The sequence below is a fragment of the Manacus candei genome, unplaced genomic scaffold (genome assembly GCF_025592945.1).
Source record: "Manacus candei isolate 608988 ecotype Guabito, Panama unplaced genomic scaffold, ASM2559294v1 h1tg000013l, whole genome shotgun sequence".
NCBI classification, from domain to species: domain Eukaryota; kingdom Metazoa; phylum Chordata; class Aves; order Passeriformes; family Pipridae; genus Manacus; species Manacus candei.
The window spans coordinates 4290667-4305907 of NW_026138061.1; the positions used below are offsets into that span (position 1 = coordinate 4290667).

A 15241-nucleotide genomic window follows, 5' to 3' on the forward strand; every position below is an offset into this window, starting at 1 on the left:
GGAACAGCAAGGATGAGAGCCTGGGGAAATGACCTGTGAAACTTACTTTGTTGCAAAGAAAATGTACATGAACCTGAGCCTTGGTGTTTTCTTGCTGCTTGTCGTTTTGTTCTTCTTGGACTTATGGCTGTAGCTAGCGTTGAGGAATGCTGATTTACTCATGTGCTGAAGAGAGAACAGTAATTCTGGATGGATATCATAGTAATGCCAGGGAACTGGTGTAGAATTAGGAGAGTGGAGATCTTGAGTTGCTTCTCAAAACTGTTGCATCCTGTAAATGCTTTATCCTTCTTTCAGCGCTTCTGCTTACTAGTTACACTGTCTTTGTTAACTTTAAATTGGTCTTTCTGCAGAATTAAGTAGGTGTTGATTGGTAAAATAAAGATTAACCTCACAATGACCTTGGAATTTAGTAAGGAGAAAAGAGGTGCTGTTCAAGTGCTGGTCTCTTTGTCTGAATGGAGGGAAATAGTCTGGGAGTTGTATGGGCTTTAGTATTTAGTCAAACAAAAGCCCATTCTTGTTTGGGGAAATTGTACATACTACCTGTCTTCATGTCTTGGTGCTCTAAGTGCCATCAAGTTACAGTAGCAAAAAATATGTAGACACACAAAGACTATTTTTCTCTTTCTGTTTTGTAGCAAAGTCTGTTTACTTCTATGAGAGATTAGTTGATGTCTTTGTATTATTTATGTGCCTCAGCCTAAATTAAACAATCTCTATTTGTGTTGAATAATATTTACTTCAGATTTTATACAGCAAAGCACGTCAGCACATATCAGAGCTAAATCAAACTCTTATGTGAGAACCTGTTTATTTCATTAGCTCAGTATATTGTCAATTGGTGTTCAGAGGCATTGCCATGCTTTACATTGCAGTCTGTTTGGGTACTGTGGCAGAAATATCTGGTAAGATAGATCTTTGTTTCTGCTCTCAAGTCTGAGCTGGGATCATTATGACTTTTTAGCCTTCCCCTGGTAGGCTTGGGGAAAAAAGTACTGTAAGGAAGTTGCTTTCAAAAGCACTGTTGGCCTAGTTCAGCTGGCAATGGAGTTTAAGAGAGTTTCATGTTGAGCAAAAGTTTCATGATTATTACAGAATAATATAGTTATTTTCAAAAGTGGTTAGTGATTCTGGGTGCCTCAGTTTCTCTGTGCCCACTCTGAGATGACTCTCTTCAGAATGTGTGCAACACCCACTCAATTGAAATGCTGACCCCCTGAGACATTTCAAACTGGGCATTCAGCAACTGAGATATTTCAAGGTGGGTGTTCAGACCCTGTGTGGTCTGTTTCTTTGAAATTCTCACTCTCTACAATATAAAGTACTTGGGTTTCATTTCCATGGGATTCACAGGAGCCTCCTGGGCCACTGACCCTCGACTCTTTCCATTTCAGATTGTCATAGCCTACAGGGAAATGGTTTGTAATACAAGACAAGGGAGTTTTCATCAGGTGTAGTCTGTAATCTACCAGACACTCTTGGCTCATTTTACTTTAAAATAAAAAATAAGCAGAGAGAAATGGATAATTGAAGATTTTTTTCCTGTTACTTGCTGAATAAAACAAATGTTTAAATCCAGACTGAAAAGTACAGCCTTTTCCTTTCCAAATAAAACCTCAGAAGACTTTACTCAGGTACAGGAAAATGCTTGACTTAAATCCAAGTATTGCAGTTTGATTTGCAGCTTCTTACAGAACCCAAATAGAAAATAAGATGAAACTTTAAAAACCATTCACAGGCAATAGTTCTGGTGCAATCTGTGTCCTGTGCTGGTCTTTCCTTTACAAGTTCTGCCTCACACACTCTTGTCACTTCTTCTACTCAGATTTTTTTCTTTGATAGAATACCAGAAACTCATATTCAACTTCCTTCTTTGCTTGAGAGGACTCGAACTCACTTTTAACCATCTTCCAGAAGAATAGTTTAGAGATGAAGTTGTTGGATATTGAGAAATGTTATAGAAACCCAGACTGGCTGAGGTTGGAAGGGACCTCTAGAGGTTGTTTTGTCCAACCCCCCTGTGCAAGCAGGGCCACCCACCTGGTGTAGGTTTCTCTTTCTGTCATTCATGACATTTCATCTTGTGAGACATACTTGCCTTTCAGTGGAGTCCTGGTGTCTAGGTGAAGGTGAATGATCTGTAAAACCATTCCTACATGCTCTGTCTCTAGCTCTGTGTATATGAAAGCTTTCTATGCAGCAGAATGGCTTCATTAGGAAATGTGGAGAAATACAACTTCAGATACTCTATGACCCAGTTAAGGCATTTCCTGAGAAGCTGGAGGTTTCATTAGGCCTAACTAATGAACTGCCTGTTATATGGAGGGAAATTTTGCAATTACTGCCTCAAATTCCCCTTTACTCCACCAGTTGCCATTCCCTGTATGGTTGTTGGCCCTCTAATCAGTAATAATTTTTCTTCTCTTATGAACTACAATGGTTAGTTCCCTTTCCAGAGGGCTCCACAGATATTTTTTGGACATTCTACTTTCAACCATTTCTCTGTGTGAGGATACCTGCTCTCAGGAGATGAAATGGGTATTCTCCAGTCTTTTGCTGTTTCTTTGTATGGCTTCTAATTTCTTTTAGTTTAGAATTTTCTGTATTAGCGTTCTGCTGTTTTTGCAGCCTGATACGTTACATATGTTAAGTATGTCACATAGGTTAAATATGTTATAGGTCAGGGAGATGAGATTTTGAAAGAAATTTTCTTCCGTGAGAGTTTTCTGAGAAGCTGTCCATGTATCTGCAGGAGAAAAAGCAAAGATGTACCCTCAGTGCTGCAGAAGCAATCTCCTGTTTAGGTTCTTCCTGGTCTATGTAGCCTGGAGTACCACGTCAGGTTCATGCCTATGTAGACAGGGGAGGGAAATAAGACAGTGGTCTCCTACACAGGTTTGTATCCTCTCACTACTGAGCATCCAGACATTAGAGGGACATCCTGCTACTGTCTTCTCCAAGAATGTTGTGAATCTATTCTTAAAGAGTGTGGGTTGGTTGAAAGTTTTTTTCAAGATCCAATTTGAATTATCAACAGTTTTGAGTAGACCAAAACTGGCAATGCAGAGTGGAGTCATAACACTTTTTTGGTTTTCAAAATGAAGGAAAAATGACAGCAAAAATGCTTAGCTGTATCCTGAATTGAGAATGTATGTTCTCCACCAGAAGATGGAACAATCAAGTGGGGAGCTTGTATTCATCTGCTGTCAGCAGAAACTTGAAACCTGCTGGCAAAGTGTGTATTTTATCTGCTGCTGGTGCATACGAAGACAAAGGCCTACTACCACTGTTGCTAATGGCTCAAGTGACTGATGTTTTTGTTTTAAATGTTTTAAAAGTCTGAAATCTACAGTCAAAATTTGGGGGCAAATGGTATACCATTAGTCTTTTGCCTCAAAAGGTGGGAAAAACAGCGTTAGGCCTTGAATTTCAAAGCAAACTAATATGTAGTGCAAGAAGTAGAACTGACATGTCCTGTTTTCTTTAAATTGAAAGTTTGACTTTTGTTAGACAATACTATAAATGTATGACAGTATGTGTGTATTTATGTTAATCCACGTTTTCTGTGCTTAAGCATTTATTTTAAGTACTGTTATACTTCCAAGTTTAGAACCTTTCTGTAATTTCATGGTATTCCAGAATATTTTGTGTTTAAGATAGTCTGTGGTGGAAGTGAATGCTTATTTGGATTGCTGTGCACTGGCTGCAGGGCACCTGTAATACCCTAAATAAGCAAATACTGATTTGCACAGAAAGAGGTAGTTGTGAAAAATCTTTAGAAATTTTGCAAACTTGTGGATGTATACAGGGAGCTAAAGTAAATATGAACTCAGATATGAGAAGGAAATGCAAGTTTTTTGGATAGATTTTAGATTAGTGTTACTATAGGAAGTATTAAATCAGTGCTGACTTGACTCTATCCTGTTATTATAACTTCTGTTTTAACACTGTGGGTTCATGATACATAACTCAGCCCTGATTGATTATGGTTTAAATCAGCAGTAAGGCACCTCAACGTGATCAGTTTGGTCTCTTTAGAAACAAGAAATTGAACTCTTGGTTGTCACTTTATGTAACTTTGTTCTTTAATATGTAGGGAGACTTTTCAGAATAATATCCCTGTTTCCATTATAATAAGAGATCATAAAATCATGCAAGCTGGAATTTATAACATGAACTCTGCATATTCATCCAGATAATTTTAACATGATGCACATGGGCCTTTGAAAATGAAATTATGGCCTTGGACTGGCCTTTCTGTGAGTAAAAAATGTAATATTGCAAAATGTATAATCTCTGAGTGGTGAGGGTAATGACTTGTGAAGAAATGCTTACTAAACTCAACATATTTAGTGTAGATAACAAGGAGACAACTACAATATGCAACTTTGATGGTATTTTGTGGCAGTAGCTAAAAGCATATGCAGATAGTTTGGAATGCATTCCTTAGATATGAATTAGAAATAAGCTTAGGATAAATTTTGATTAGATAACAGAAAGGCACTGGTACAGCACTTGCACTTGCAAAGTATTTGATTTTGGTGTTAAGCTGGGTTGTTGGCCTGCAGAGTGCACGGTTTGATTACTTTGGAGAGTAAGCTGGCTTTGTAGCTGGAGTCTGGCTGGAGGGTATTCACCAGTCAGCGTGCCCACTGTCTGCTGGAAGAGAGTCAGTGCCTTGAATCTTTTTACTGTGAATCTCCACTGGTGTCCTCACAACTGAAATAAAAGCAGCAGCAGGGCTTGAAGAATGGATAACAGACAATGCCTTTTGAATTGTTCAAAGCCCTGATGTAATTATTAAATTTTGATTCTTTTTGATACTATAGTGGTGTTAAAACTAAGGGGTTGGTGAGATTTGTGAGAATGAGTTGTGTAATGGTGGTGAGGAGAAGCAAGTCTTTTTTTTTTTCTAATTTCTCGTTCCCTAATAAGATCAGGTCAAATGGTGTGTTCTGATTAGTTTATGTGTAAAGAAACATTGAAGGTGCTGGGATCCCTGCTTTGGTGAGCTGTAAAACTTTACATTCCCATAGAGTCACTCACAGCTTCTCATCATGTGCAGCCAAGCTCTGCCTTGCATCTGCTCCTTACCAGGGAGGGGCAGAAGTGCTCTTAGCTCCTTAGAGGAAGGGAAAGCCGAGGAGCCTTGCACATCAGGTTATTGCTGCGTGTAATGTGGAACAATAAAGGTTTTTAAAAGGCAAATAGAATAGCCTGTAAAGTAAGTTTTCTTTTAAATCTTGTTTAGGACATGGGGAGGTGAGTGGCTGGGAACAACATAGATTTCCTCTTAGCTCTCAGCGCCCTGGAGTATGGATTGGACTGCAGATAGAAAGTGGACTCTAGTTAATCTGTCAATGAGCAGAAATAGGGTATGAACAACCACTGACCTTTATAAAGTCCTTCAGCTCTATCTGTGGACAACCACTGACCTGTATGCAGTCCTTCGGATCTGTCTGTGTGTCCGTAGTGCCTCCAAGGGCCGGCTGTGGCCGTGTGTTAGTGACGCCTTCAGCAGTTTCCCAGTGTGTAGAACACACTTCCTGCGCATGAAAGAACAGCAGCAAGGAAAGAGCAGTGAATAGCACTGAGACTTAAAGCAAGCTGGTGGATGGGTGGAACGGTCAGTGCATGAAGAATGCAGGATGTAGTTAATATCCCTCTTGCTTGAGCTGTGTTCCACCACTTTGAGCTTTATTTTAATGCATCTCTCAACTTGCATGCAATATTACTATTCTTTACCTAAAGCTTTCTTTAACTGTTAGGAAAGACAGCATTAATACAGCTCTCTTGGTATTTAATAATGCACTTCTCTTCCCCTAAAAAAAAATATTTAGGTCACTGTAGTTTCTTTATGTTGTGGATATGATTCATTTTGGCCATGGGAGGAGAATGACAGTTACTTGCTACACAAACCTTTCCTGTGATTCATGGAGTGCCATTTGTGTCAGCCTTGAAGGAGGCACTTCATATGCTTCCTTGCAGGAAGGAAAGAGTATGATCATAGTTACCAGATAGGATATGGAAATTGGGTGGGAGGGAAGGGAAGGAGGAGAGGGAAATGCTGATTATTCAGAAGAAAGTTGCAGGAGTGCCAAGATTCTGTCTGCAGTATCCATTCATCTACTTAATGAAAAATGGATACATACCAAGCCTATATATAATTAAGGGAAATGTCACAACTGTAATTGCCATGTTCACAAAATAGAATGGCTTATTATGTAACTCTTTGTGTAAATATATCTTAGCACTTTTCCTCAGTCTCCTGGATCCATCAGTGGTATGAAACTTCTGTCCCTGAGTGATGTGTTTCAGATTTTGCTCTCAAGCTGATGGCCATATACGGTGCTTTGTGTTAGCTCTCTGCAGAGACAGATTTTTGTGCTCTAACATGATAATATAGTTAGCAACTTGGGCAGTGTACTAGCTTGTCAGATCAGAAGACATTTTCCTTTCTTCACAATAAAAGTAATTTAAAAAGCTGTACCACGATTTTCTTCCTAAAAGTAACAGCACAGCTTGGCTACTTAACTGCTTGTAAAGAAGAATGCTCCATTAAATGGTAACCCCTAATGCTGCATGGCAGACTCTGGGGCTCTTTCATGGCATCCAGATGCTTCCAGCTGTTTTCTCTGTAGCTGGAAGCTGCAGGGTAGGAATAAATGGGAGTAGCAGAAGTGGAAACTTAGGTTTCCTAAGTTCCTAATTTCCTGCATGGGTTAGGGGCTTGTGGCTGGCTGTCCTCCTGCAGCTGGCAGGATTTGGTGTAGTGCATGTGGCTGTGTCAGGAGATAGAACTGTGGCTGTTCAGCCATGTAGCATCTACAAAGGGTCCTTATCCAGCTAAGCAGATGCACAGCAATGTTAGAATGGGAAAGCAGAGGTGTAGTTAGAGATGAAAGGAGTGAAATTAGGAGGAAAGAAGAAGAGAATAAAAGTGGATGTGAATTACTAATCGCATGTATTAATTGATTTTCCCAGGCAATTAGAATTTTACACTTGAATCACGAATGCTATTCAGTCCTCCAATATTTCCTGTGTTATAAAACACTGGCTCTGTTTTGATTTTCCAGTAGCTGTGTTTATTGGGGATAAGGGGTCTAATTATAGCTTGAACTATACTGTACTGAGAGGGCATTTAAGTTTCTTCTGACTATTTCTGAGGCAATGTGATGAGTCATGAAATATAACTTTTGCAGAAAATATCCTGATTGCCTAATGACTAGGTGTTGGTAGATGAAATTACACACACTCTCTCTTGTTCACATGAAACCAGGGAAGTGTCTTTCTGAGTAAGCTGTTTGTTGGAGTTACCCAAGAAATGTAAAAGATTACAGTTGCAAAATAGGAAAAAAAGTATATGTTTGAGGAGCTTGAAAACACCTGCTGGTACACATATGCTTTAAACATTCACAGTATCAATATTGTAAATAAAATACTTGCAAAGAAGAAATACTGCCTGAATATAATCGAACTGATCATCCATGTTCAAAATGTTTTATTTTGCAGATGATGAAGAGGATGTTAACAGTATGGAAAAAGTCATGTTAGAATTTGCTGCAATGGACAGATCTCTTAATAATTATATAAGAGCATTTGAGGAAACAGTAAATCAGGTAAACTGCCTTTTCTAATAATGTTATGAAAACATATCATTATTTAAATATTTTTAATAGACACAAATGTTGCATTAAAGCAACACATGGTTGTAGAGATAAATCTTTGGCAGGTATAAAATACTAAAGTTGCTGGTACAACTACGTATTTTTTTTCCCAGTGTGATAGAGTTTCTAATTCCTCCCCTTGAAACTCAAACCAGTGGAAATAAGGGAGGAGTAGTGCTTCGGGAATGACTGAGGACACCGTAGTTAAGACAACTTAGTCTTGGGTGACACCTGCCTTGTGTATTGTGGAAGATGGAAGTGCAGGTGGATGAGGCAGCTGATTTTGGGAACAAACACCTGACTGTGGCAGTAGGGAACCAATGTTTTAAAGCCTGCCTGCTACCTGACTATGCTGGTGCTTATAAAGGGTGAGCTTGTTAATTGCCCGCTCAATTAGCCAGGGGCTCGCTCTGTGCTTGGTCTCAGGACGGACAAACCCCCGGCGCGGCCGTGCCGGCAGCGACCGCCAGGGGGCACCGCGGCCGCGGGTTTCCCTTCCCTTCCCATCCCTTCCCTTCCCATCCCATCCCTTCCCTTCCCTTCCCATTCCATCCCATCCCTTCCCTTCCCATCCCATCCCTTCCCTTCCCTTCCCATCCCATCCCTTCCCTTCCCATCCCATCCCGGCCGGGAGCAGGCAAGGGATCCACAGCAGAGCCAGGGAGGAAAGAGGCAGTCCCAGGGCAGGCTGGACTTAGTCCCTTCATTTTCAGGCCACGTAATGCCTGGAGAACTCAACTTCCTAAGCAACCTATTCTAGTGTGTGTCTGCAAATTGACTTCTTGGTTTTGTATGGATTTCTCTAGAAAAGGCAAAAGTGCATCCCTGATTTCCCTTCAAAATGGAAAATCTCTGTTTCAAAACTTGAAGATGGTGGAGCTTTTCAATTAAATCTGCCCTGCTGTTATCTTGCTATTGCTTTTTGCTCTTTTAGAAGCAATAACAGGAAAGCAAAACAATACATTTTCCACTATTTCTATTCTGAGATGCCTTTTCTTTTGTAGAAAGGTTTTCCTTTAATATTTCTTTTTAAATCATCCTAAGTCAGATGCTTGACTGAAAAATCTTCTTTCAAAAAATTAAATATACATATTTAAAAGGAGTTGAAAACTATGTCCACATCAGGAGGTGTTGGACAGCAGTAAATACAGGCACTGTATGCAGTCTTTAAATATACAGTTCATCTCAGATCTCATCATAATTGCAGACCTCCTAGTTTATGTTGGATGGTTCAGGACTTTTTCCTTTTATTTGGAATATTCATGATTTTTAAAGCTTTCCTAGTAAATCATAGCATAGTTCTCATCATTAGAGATTAATGGTGTATATCCAGACTTGAGTGAAACATAACTGGTTTATATTTTGATTTTAAGCTATTAATTAATGATGTGTTACTGTTATGATAGGAATTTCAAGTAATTTTCAACAACGACTTTTTGTCTTTTTTCATTACTTCCATCTATTAGCAAAACACTTTTATTTCATCTTCAGGAATATAAAGAGTAAGCCTGTGCCTTCACCAACAAAGCACCCAAATCCTGTTTACTTCAGATGCATTCACTCATGATCTTTTAAGTTAAGCAGAGGTTTAACTGCTTGACTGAAGTGAAGATACTTTTGTGGGTTTTTAGGTAGGGCAGTGATACATTTGTGATTTTTAGGATTGAATTCAGCAGCATCTTTGTGTGCATATCCATGCTGGTGTGCAAAAAATAAAGTCCTGGAAAGGTTGGTTTGCATTTTTCCCCCTTTTTCCCTAGTGGAACTCATTTGTGTTGCTAAAACGAACTCGTTCACTGTTCTTTCAGTCCTAAGGTTTTAAAAATGCTGCTCCAAGATATTTAACATGTTCTAGCGTCTACATGGATTATAAATTTGGTAATGGCTAATCTCTTAGCCTCTAGCCACACTTCTGTCTCTGCTTCCTGCCTCACTCTAGGGAGTTTTCTCTACTTTCCTCTGCCAGCATCCTGAACCTTTCTGAGTATGAGAAGGAAATGTATATAACTGCTGCAGTAGAACAGAGTTACAGTCTGTTCTCTGAAAAATAACTGCTCATGCTTTATTTTGGCGGCTAGCTGCATGCCATGCCTCTGGAACCACACTGCCTATCTCCAGTTACCTGTCAGAGACAGTTTAAAATCTGCTTCTGGGAAACAGATACTGTTGCTGAATTTAGGGCTGCACCTGGAAATAGCTGTAGAAAGACTTGAGTTTAAAATAGCCTCCACTGGCTTGCTCCCTGGTTCCATCTGAATTCCTTACCTGAGGGCTTTCTCTGGGGAGTTGCATCAGGTCATTAATTTTCACAAGAGACTGTTCTTCATACACAGTATTAACAGGATTTGTCTCCAGCTGCAAAACACTTTTTATCTGATTATTTTGTAAGTTTGTATGTTGACAATTTTTCTGGTCAGTAGTTTCTTCACACAGCAGTGAATCTGAAAGCATATTATACTCTGTGTTTCACCTTCTAACCACCTGTTTGTAGTGAAATGTCCAACTGGAATTTAGCAAGATAAGGAGACAGCAACAGTCAAAATTCCTAATTTATTATTTTATATGTACCTTTAAATGGCATTGACAAATACATTGTACAACCAAAGTATGTCATGTAAATAGCTAGAAACTAGCATGAGATATAGTCACATGTTTTCTCAAAGCCAGTTTTTTTGTTGATTTCGGGTGCAGTAGGTGGAATGCAGAAGGTGAGACATACCAGCATCCTCTTTGGTTGAATCAGCAGCCTGTTGAGCAAGAAATGAGCACTTGAGTCACAGTGTTTCCAACAATAGGCTGTGGGAAATCCTTTTTCTGTGGAAACTCCCTGTGCCACTGGATTTTCTTGTACCTGTGTAATGACTGGACTTCTGCTGCTGCTTCTTTTTTCATTTTTAATGGGTATTTTTAAAATAAATTAACCAATATTCAGGTCCTTACCATGCAAACTGCAGACAGCACTCTTGCTTTTAGTGTAACAACAAAAGACTGATGGAGCTACAGTGTCTCTTGCAGACTTTATAGTCCTGAGGTGTAGACAAATGATTGGGACCCAGGCTGACAGGCAGTGCAAGTGTTCCCTGCTGTAAAGAGCTCTCAAGTGGCCAGAATGCCAGCATATTGTGTTGTCCCAAATATGGATTCTTTCACCCAGTGTGCAGGAACATGATGCACACACAGAGTTGAGATACTTTATTTTGTACCTGTGGAGAGATAGGTGCTGGGTGCTGAATTCATGAAGGTAGCCCACCTTGAGTGGGCTCATTTTTATACACTTTGAGCAGTAAAAAAATGGCATTTCCCATATATGTAACAACCTAAATCTGTAGTCTTTGGCTTTGCATTCTCTCATCTCCACGTAAAGATACAGTGCACACTAGTTTTACCGTGCATGCTCTGTGAGGAAGGGCTTATGTGAGGAAGAGGAAGTTGTTCTTGGCTCTGTAGTTTGATTTATTGTGTTCTCCTGTTCTTGCTTCTTGAGTCATGGCTCTTGATTCCTGCAGTTTGGCTGTTCCCTCATTTTTTATAAGTTCTTTTATTTTTCCTGTACTTCAGTGAATTTTTAACTTCTCCTAGTATTTCATTTCAACAGTTGTGCCTGTTCTCTCAGTCCCACTCTGCTCTCTGGATTAGCAGGGGTGTTGGTGGTGGACTCTGATCACTCGGCTTTTCAAGCATTTGGCTTCTTTGGGACTGTAAAAACTGGGGTAAATTTTCTGAAGTCCACAGGCTTCATCTGGGGACTTCATCTTTTATCTTCTGGAGATAAAATTAATTACAATGTATTGTAGATCAATCTAGAGAACAAGAGAGATGAAAATAACTTTCTAATGTTGTATTACTCCCACCCCTCTTCTCCTTCAGGGAAAGAGAACCTGGACTATTTTGTATTTTTGCAGGTGAGATCAAAGTGTTGAATGTAGTAGAGGCATCTCTGGTAAAGTTTACTTAGTGCTTCCTTTTGTAAGTTACTGCTTTGCCAAACATCACTTTGGCTTACTTGGAATTGTATCTACCTTTTGCTAAGCCTGAACACTGCAAGGGAGGATAAAATCCAAACCTGAGTGAGGTGGAAGAAACACATAGGAGACGTATTTCAGGAAAAAATTAAGAACCATGTTAAGGGAGCACCGAGAGTGGGAAGAGGCAGACAAAAAAGTACAAGACATGGGCTTGGGAAGTCATGAGGTCATGTAGAAGGGGAAGAGACTGGTTGAAAGAGTGCTAGGAATGAGATAGTGTTGAGCTGAAGAAAAGATGAAGATATCAGAAGTTTCATCAGTGCTTGGGTTTTATCCCTATTTCTGCTACAGCCTTCCCACGTTGTTCTAGGTGAGTAATTTCTACCACCATCTCAGTGGCTGCCAACATCTTGGTTTTCTGACTGTCCTGCATGGAAACTGATTTGAGCAATTATAATTGGAATTTAAATCTAAGTTAATTAAAGTTTGAACACAGGAAATTAAACATGTTGTTTTTTAGGTTTTATCTGTAAAAATACATACAAATGATGTAAGTGTATGTCTTGAGAGGGTTTGAAGTCTGGATGTGTTGGTCATTCATGCCTGTGTGACTTCATACCTTGTCAAGTGTTCAGTCTTCCTTTGGCAAAGATGAGGAGTGCACTATGTTCCTTTTACAAGGGTGGTTTTGTCTCTACAGGATATACAGGAACTACTCTTAGATTTGTTTTGTATTTTTGATAATAGTTCTCATCAAACCAGTAGGTGCATTGGAATGGAATAGGAGGAGGTGTTTGTTCACTGTGTCAGTAATTTAGAGCAGATTACTTGGTATTGGGGTCTGTTATCTTCGTGACCAAGTGTGTAGGTTTTAATCCTGCAGAGGAATAATTCCCTTCAGTGATACAGGTCATATTCATTCCAAGTGTGCAGCTTGTGAGTGATCTAAGGAGCAACTGCAGAAAAGTAAAAAAACCTGCTGTACAGTCCAGTCCATGGTCTATGTTTGACTTGCAAACTATTTAGCAGAATTCTAGTTTCTTCACTTAAAACTCATAATATCATGGTTTAGTTACTTGGATGGTCTTTCTCAATCTCTTAAAAATGAAAGAGACTTAAAGATAAAATCTTTGTTACTCGTCTCTGCCAGCACAGCTGTATAGGCCGGGAGTGCTGTTGGAGGAGGTTCTGCCAATGTATTCAAGGTCTCTCTTTTGAGAAAGCAAACTAAACCATTGAAACACTTTCTGTAGTGGTAGCTCCACCTGCAGTGTGGGTTTTGAAGAAATAGCAAGGTCAAGGAGAGGATGCATTTCCAGCCAGCACCCATCCTTGCTGGCACAGCTCTGGCAGCAGAACTAATGCGATGACCAAGTCCAGGCTGTGTGGCAGGTGCCAGCAGTGTCATCAGTGACTGCCACTGCCTGCTAGAGACAGGCTGGGCTTCAAAATCAGATTGTCCTTTAGTTTTCTGTAGGGCTAAGTACCAGGAAGACTATGAATCCCAAGGGATTCATGTGTTTTTGCTGTTTCAGGACTCTCTGCCAGTGACTGGCACTGTGATACCCATTACAGTGTTGTCAGTGTAACAGTTTTTAACATGAAACTTTCTAATTTCATGGAACAAACAGCCTTGTTTGGTGCTGATGTTTTCTTGATAAGCACTTAGCTCGTCTTTTTGTGCTTGCTACACTGTCACAACAGAATGTTTTAGGGCAAAATCCACTGATGACATCCATGTCTGCAACTGTGACCTTTACTGTTCCAGCTGAGCTCCAGCATTTCCTCTGACAGGTGCAGTGCATCAGTGTTTCCTGATTCTGAAATCTTGTCTGCTGACCGTGAAAATTTTGAGAGCTTCTTTTTATCAATAAAAGTCCTCTACTACATAGAAATGGCTCATGAAGATTTTTGTAAACTGCTACCAGGAATATGGGTTTAGTGGAATGGATATATCTCTTCTTGGGCTGGCAGGGAGAATAGAAGAGCTTTTATAGTCTTTGACCGCATTTATTTTGACTATGATTGTAAAGCAGGTGATTCTATCTTGAAATTCACTTAGTGTGCTGAAGTGCACCATCAAAGGTAACAAGTCAATCCCCTGGTGAAAGACGTTGTACCTGTGCCAGTGTCTTCTCTCCCATCAAATAGTAAGAAGATTTCTGGAGAATTTGCTTCATCTTTACAATTTTTGTTAATAATGGGTGTCTCAGTGTTATTTTGATACCTTGAATGCTAATTGGAATTACTCTTTACTGCTTGTTTACTTGCTATCTACTAATGAAGCTACTTCAGACTGATAATTCATCTTACAGAATAAGCCAAATGTGGACATTGTGTCAAGCCCTTAAAATGGCTCAGGCAGAATAGTAGAGAAAAATATTATATGACTCTATAGTTATGCTTTTACATATATATATATAATGCCATAGGGCTTACTAAAACTTTTACAGGCAAACTTAATTCTGGCATTTACTAGCTATGGAGTTCTTTAACATTTTAAAGTTTCCTCAGTACAATTTCTTTGATATAATTTCTAATCAATAATGTATTGCTTGCTCTGTCCTACTGCCATCTCCAACCAGTAATTCAAAATATATTTCACTGTTGTGGGCATGTACTCTGCTTTTTGCAGGAACTGAGACAAGGATGCATTTCAACACATTTCTAATATTTACTTTATAATATTTACTTTTTTGTGTCTTTCTCTGTATGTGTCAGACTAAGCATTTGATGGAAGCCGCTTTTTTATTTTCCCAGAATTGGTGATCTATTTGTATAGTTTGCTACAATAATATGTTAGAGTCTAGATTTGATGAGCTGCAATTAAAATATTTTTTTAGTGAGTAACATATAAAGAAGTAGGAGTAGTGTTTTATTTTATGTGGGTTATATAGCACATCCTCAGTAGTGTTTCTTGGATGTCTCCTAGCAAGTATAAAAATGTATCTTGCTTTTTGGAGACTAAACCCTGTAAACTCTTGCATACAAACATAGGTTTGTTTGACTTCACTGGGGTCACTTACATTGGTCAAGCTAAACATTTTCTTAAATATTTGCAGTGTCAACAGAGTAGTTGCTGAAATGGCCCTTGGCTTGTGTGGGTAGGAGTAGGGCAGCAGGGACCACAGCTAGTTAACAGTGAGGATTTGGGTGAAAAGAAGTGTTCTGGACCTAGGACCATGGCATGGAACTAGTGGTGGCAGGGATAGTATTAAGAACAAATGTGCCAAAGAAATCCTGAGAACCACATCGTAATTTGAAAACTCTTTTTGTTATGTTGGCAGCAGTGCTGCCCAGTAGGTAGCAAACTAGGCTGCAATTAATGAGGACTGGATACTAAGTTCAGGTGTACCCTCAGCTTGTGTGGTTCACCTTGACAAATTGTTTCCCTCCATGCCTTGGGCTATGGTCTTGTGTTCATTAATATCACTTTTGTGCAGTACCAAATCACCTGGTCGCACATTCTCAGCAAATAAGCCAGATCACATGTTCCTGTGTTTATTCTGGCTGTTTGCTGGCTGCAGAAGGACACACACTACCTGATGGAGCATAACTCTGTGCAAAATTAGAACTGGCAGAATGGGCTGCACTTAATCAGTGCAT

General features: G+C 39.5%; 1 protein-coding gene across 6 annotated transcripts in view; it reads left to right on the forward strand.

Moving 5' to 3' along the window:
* The window catches only part of NSMCE2 (NSE2 (MMS21) homolog, SMC5-SMC6 complex SUMO ligase), a 132672-nt gene that overhangs the window by 19136 nt on the left and 98295 nt on the right, over positions 1-15241 (forward strand). For all 6 annotated transcript variants that reach the window (XM_051778548.1, XM_051778545.1, XM_051778546.1 and 3 more), the window contains one exon: positions 7516-7622. In XM_051778548.1, the coding sequence (XP_051634508.1) occupies positions 7516-7622 (107 nt within the window). The remainder of the gene's footprint in view (positions 1-7515; positions 7623-15241) is intronic.